This window comes from Apis mellifera, linkage group LG15 (assembly GCF_003254395.2).
Source record: "Apis mellifera strain DH4 linkage group LG15, Amel_HAv3.1, whole genome shotgun sequence".
Lineage (NCBI taxonomy): Eukaryota > Metazoa > Arthropoda > Insecta > Hymenoptera > Apidae > Apis > Apis mellifera.
In genome coordinates, this window is record NC_037652.1 from 11,006 (window position 1) to 17,290 (window position 6,285).

Genomic DNA, 6,285 nt, shown 5'->3' on the forward strand with positions numbered 1-6,285 from the left:
TCGTGTCAGAATTCAACGTAACTCGAGTATCAGCTTGAAAACGACTCTCTCAACGATATCGAAGCAGATTTTTTTCGCCGAAACTGCGATTTTCGTGAAAACGAAAATATACTACATAACTTATCGAAATCAATTTCTCGTTGCAGAATTTGAGTAACACAGGGCGAGTTTGTGTTGGATAACGTCTCTCTGAAGAACGTTTTCGATGCAGAATTCGCCGTAAGAGCATTTTTCGTGACGAAAATCAACAATTTTGATACAAATTGAGTTCTCATGGAAGAATTTAGTCATAGCAATGCGAGTTTATTTTAGATATCGTCTCTCTGATCAATTTCGATTCCCAATTCGCCGTAACTCAACGATCAGCGATTTTCGTGTCGAAAAGTTACAATTTTAATCAAAATCAATTTTTCATGGCAGAATTTTACATAATTTGGCGAGTTTTTGTTGGATGTCGTATTTCTGTTTGTTTTCGAACCCGAATTCGCGATTTACAGCCATTTCAGCGTCGAAAAGCTACAATTTTGATCAAAATCGCGAGTTTTCGTGTCAGAATTCAACGTAACTCGAGTATCAGCTTGAAAACGACTCTCTCAACGATATCGAAGCAGATTTTTTTCGCCGAAACTGCGATTTTCGTGAAAACGAAAATATACTACATAACTTATCGAAATCAATTTCTCGTTGCAGAATTTGAGTAACACAGGGCGAGTTTGTGTTGGATAACGTCTCTCTGAAGAACGTTTTCGATGCAGAATTCGCCGTAAGAGCATTTTTCGTGACGAAAATCAACAATTTTGATACAAATTGAGTTTTCATGGAAGAATTTAGTCATAGCAATGCGAGTTTATTTTAGATATCGTCTCTCTGATCAATTTCGATTCCCAATTCGCCGTAACTCAACGATCAGCGATTTTCGTGTCGAAAAGTTACAATTTAATCAAAATCAATTTTTCATGGCAGAATTTTACATAATTTGGCGAGTTTTTGTTGGATGTCGTATTTCTGTTTGTTTTCGAACCCGAATTCGCGATTTACAGCCATTTCAGCGTCGAAAAGCTACAATTTTGATCAAAATCGCGAGTTTTCGTGTCAGAATTCAACGTAACTCGAGTATCAGCTTGAAAACGACTCTCTCAACGATATCGAAGCAGATTTTTTTCGCCGAAACTGCGATTTTCGTGAAAACGAAAATATACTACATAACTTATCGAAATCAATTTCTCGTTGCAGAATTTGAGTAACACAGGGCGAGTTTGTGTTGGATAACGTCTCTCTGAAGAACGTTTTCGATGCAGAATTCGCCGTAAGAGCATTTTTCGTGACGAAAATCAACAATTTTGATACAAATTGAGTTCTCATGGAAGAATTTAGTCATAGCAATGCGAGTTTATTTTAGATATCGTCTCTCTGATCAATTTCGATTCCCAATTCGCCGTAACTCAACGATCAGCGATTTTCGTGTCGAAAAGTTACAATTTAAATCAAAATCAATTTTTCATGGCAGAATTTTACATAATTTGGCGAGTTTTTGTTGGATGTCGTATTTCTGTTTGTTTTCGAACCCGAATTCGCGATTTACAGCCATTTCAGCGTCGAAAAGCTACAATTTTGATCAAAATCGCGAGTTTTCGTGTCAGAATTCAACGTAACTCGAGTATCAGCTTGAAAACGACTCTCTCAACGATATCGAAGCAGATTTTTTTCGCCGAAACTGCGATTTTCGTGAAAACGAAAATATACTACATAACTTATCGAAATCAATTTCTCGTTGCAGAATTTGAGTAACACAGGGCGAGTTTGTGTTGGATAACGTCTCTCTGAAGAACGTTTTCGATGCAGAATTCGCCGTAAGAGCATTTTTCGTGACGAAAATCAACAATTTTGATACAAATTGAGTTCTCATGGAAGAATTTAGTCATAGCAATGCGAGTTTATTTTAGATATCGTCTCTCTGATCAATTTCGATTCCCAATTCGCCGTAACTCAACGATCAGTGATTTTCGTGTCGAAAAGTTACAATTTTAATCAAAATCAATTTTTCATGGCAGAATTTTACATAATTTGGCGTGTTTTTGTTGGATGTCGTATTTCTGTTTGTTTTCGAACCCGAATTCGCGATTTACAGCCATTTCAGCGTCGAAAAGCTACAATTTTGATCAAAATCGCGAGTTTTCGTGTCAGAATTCAACGTAACTCGAGTATCAGCTTGAAAACGACTCTCTCAACGATATCGAAGCAGATTTTTTTCGCCGAAACTGCGATTTTCGTGACGAAAATATACTACATAACTTATCGAAATCAATTTCTCGTTGCAGAATTTGAGTAACACAGGGCGAGTTTGTGTTGGATAACGTCTCTCCGAAGAACGTTTTCGATGCAGAATTCGCCGTAAGAGCATTTTTCGTGACGAAAATCAACAATTTTGATACAAATTGAGTTTTCATGGAAGAATTTAGTCATAGCAATGCGAGTTTATTTTAGATATCGTCTCTCTGATCAATTTCGATTCCCAATTCGCCGTAACTCAACGATCAGCGATTTTCGTGTCGAAAAGTTACAATTTTAATCAAAATCAATTTTTCATGGCAGAATTTTACATAATTTGGCGAGTTTTTGTTGGATGTCGTATTTCTGTTTGTTTTCGAACCCGAATTCGCGATTTACAGCCATTTCAGCGTCGAAAAGCTACAATTTTGATCAAAATCGCGAGTTTTCGTGTCAGAATTCAACGTAACTCGAGTATCAGCTTGAAAACGACTCTCTCAACGATATCGAAGCAGATTTTTTTCGCCGAAACTGCGATTTTCGTGACGAAAATATACTACATAACTTATCGAAATCAATTTCTCGTTGCAGAATTTGAGTAACACAGGGCGAGTTTGTGTTGGATAACGTCTCTCTGAAGAACGTTTTCGATGCAGAATTCGCCGTAAGAGCATTTTTCGTGACGAAAATCAACAATTTTGATACAAATTGAGTTTTCATGGAAGAATTTAGTCATAGCAATGCGAGTTTATTTTAGATATCGTCTCTCTGATCAATTTCGATTCCCAATTCGCCGTAACTCAACGATCAGCGATTTTCGTGTCGAAAAGTTACAATTTTAATCAAAATCAATTTTTCATGGCAGAATTTTACATAATTGGCCAGTTTTTGTTGGGTGGCGTTCTTCTGTTCTATTTCGAAACCGAATTAGTCGTTACTGCTGTTTTAGCGATGAGAAGTTACAGCTTTGATCAAAATTCTTTAAATGTTTTGTTGATATTATATTTTAGTATCACATGCTACTCATGGTATGAAGTGATTTGTCATATTTTGATTATTCAATATGTGTGAATTATTTTTCTTCTATTTTTTTTACATTTGATTGATCATATAAGTCCCTGTTAAAATGTTTTGGAAATTTTAAGTTAACGGGTTAAAATAAAATATTTTGAATATATCTTATTTGTTAACTTATTTGTTTTTATATCGTTATGTTAATGCATTAAATTCGTAATAATTGTTTCTTTAAACTATTTTTAAAATTGTCTGCACATATTTATATATATTGTAATATAAATATTAAAGATATTTAAAAAATTTTTTATATTATCTGGATATGTTAAAATATTCTGAATTTTTTGCCTTCAATAATGTATCGAGAATGTGATTATTATTTTATTGTCGCTCTTTTTTACTGTCGGAATAATATATACATATCACGCTGGGAACAGAAGTATATGTGAAAATATATTTACTCCCATATTAACTAATCAAACTTCTTTCCACGAAACTTTTTTCCAGCAGTGAATGTTCGTGTAGAGAATATTTTATTTTCATTTTTAATTTTTGAAGAATCATGTAGTTCATATATTAATATTTAATTACATCAACATTCGAGATAGAAGGAAGAAATGGAATTTTAATTTTTCTTTTTTTTTTTAATTCTGAATTAACGTTTATAATTAATATTATATTTTTTTTGGTTTCTTCCCGTTCCTGGAAATGTAATTTGGAGATAAAAATAATTATTAGCAAATTCGCTGTTAACAAGTTCAATTAACAAAATGATCAAAGTCCATATGCTAATGACGGTTTGTTATTATTAAGATTCGAAATTATGTTCGAAAAAATTTCTAAATTTAAAAAGTTTTTGAAAGATAGAGAATTCTAAAAATTTAAAAGATTTAATTTAGGAAGTACTGACGGTTTTAGTTCTAGAAATTCTGACAATTCAAAAAGTTTTTCCAAAACGATGATATTCTCTAATGTTTTCTCCATATTAATCTCGCAAGCTTACGGGTCTTCAGTGGAATATATTGTCCATTAATATTAGGTCTACCAGAAAGTCCGTTTTGGAATAAAACAAAATACAAATTTTTTCTTACCGCCAATTAACTTTATTGAATAATATAATTGCCATTATTATTAATGATCTCTTGCCAGCGTGAGGACAATTTGTATATCCCATTTTTGAAAAATGTTTCATCTTTTGATGCGAAAAATTGAACCAATGCTTATTTGACATCTTCTTCATTTTTGAATTTTTTGCCCGTCAAAAAATTTTGTAAGGATAAAAACAAGTGATAATCAGAGGGTGCTATGTCCGGGGAATATGGTGGGTGCGACAGAATTTCCCTGCCAACTTCTGCAATTTTTTGACGAGTTCCTAAAGCAGCGTGTGGTCTGGCGTTATCGTGGTGCAGTATGATGTCCTTCCCTATTGAACATTGCCGGCCTCTTTTTTTGGACCGCTGTCTTTAAATTATCCAGTTGCTGACAAACTTTTCCGAATTGAGCTTTTCGTTCGGTTTTAAAAGCTCATAATGTATCGGTCCTCGAATGTCCTACCATATACACAACATTCTCTTATTCAGAGTTAAATTTGGTTTAGAGGTGGAAGGGTTAGTTTTCCAGGTTCACAATATGCCCTTTTCTTTACAATGTTGTTGTATGTAATCCACTTTTCATCCCCAGTTATCATCCGATTCAAAAAGGGCTCGATTTTGTTCCGAGCAAGCAGAGATGTGCATATGACAACTCGATCATCCAAATTTTTCTGACTTAATTCATGTGGCACCCATCTTGAATACTTCCACACCAATCCTATCTTCCGAATATGGTCAGAAATGGTTTGTTGAGCTGAATTAAGCCTTTGTGCGATCTCCGATGTTGTCAGAAAAGGATCTTGCTCCAACATTGCCTTAACAACATCGTCGTCGATCAAAGATGGTCGCCCAGAACGCTTATCAGAAAGGTTAAAATCACTTGTTTCAAATTTTTCGTACCATCTTCTGCATGTCATATCAGAAACTGTACTTTCACCAAACACTTTCAATAAATTTCTACATGCTTCTGTAGCATTTCTTCCTTGTTGAAATTTATATAAAATACAGTGGCGTAAATGATTTTTATCAGTCGCCATGGGTATACTATCGTTTCACACTTAAGACTAATGTGAATCAACTTTATTATAGTTTATTTGCTACGTCAGTATATATACATTAAGCGATAAAAATATAGAACCGAACATGCAATAAATAAACATGTGCTTATGTGGCGAAAATGATGTCATAGATTCGGACAGAACTTTCCGGTAGACCTAATATTATAATCAGCTCTCTAATTGTGCGACATTTCCAACCCAGAAAGCTGTTCCGCATGTGTTTGCAATAAAGTTCTTTTCAAGTAGGATGAGACTGTTGCAGTTGAGATTGACGCAATTCGAAGTGTAGTCTCAAGCCTTGGATACTTCAGCTACGCCTAATTTTTTCTGAATATATAAAACGAAGGGTCACCAGTTTTTTTCTCAAAAATTGTCTTTGCAGTATCATCCTATGCCTATTGTTCAATATCTGGACATTATGTGTTCAGTGTCTGAACAATTATTGTTGTTCAAGACAAAGAGAAATGAAGGAAAAATGACAACAAGATGCAATTGGACGATTTCTCTATTTTTTTTTTATTTTTCTATTTATTTCTTTGTTCTTTTTCTTTTATTTATTAATATATCTTTTTTTTCTTTAAAGCGTATAAACGATTTTATGTTAGATATGACAATATTCTCAATTAAGATTTTATTCGTTTCTTCTAATCTTTATGTTTTTATAAAATTCGATATATGATTAATATGATTAAATAATATTTCAATTTTAATACTTCAAATATTAATTAATATAACCAAATGTAAATTAATAAATAAAATACAATAAAATGTTATTATTGTACTCGAATATAATATAATAAATATCCGCGTCACTGTGTTTATTATGTAAAAATTTATATAAACAGTCACTCATA

At 33.2% G+C, this 6,285-nt stretch overlaps 1 protein-coding gene across 1 annotated transcript; it reads right to left on the minus strand.

Annotated features, from left to right (window-relative positions):
* Positions 1-4,864: 4,864 nt before the first annotated feature.
* On the minus strand, positions 4,865-5,410 carry LOC727429 (histone-lysine N-methyltransferase SETMAR-like). Its single transcript, XM_026445412.1, has one exon. The coding sequence runs from the start codon at positions 5,408-5,410 to the stop codon at positions 4,865-4,867; it is 546 nt and encodes a 181-aa protein (XP_026301197.1).
* Between the last annotated feature and the right edge of the window lie 875 nt (positions 5,411-6,285).

Excerpts from the sequence above, each read along its gene's own strand:
- LOC727429 (XM_026445412.1), bottom strand. The coding sequence starts at position 5,410 with ATGGCGACTGATAAAAATCATTTACGCCACTGTATTTTATATAAATTT.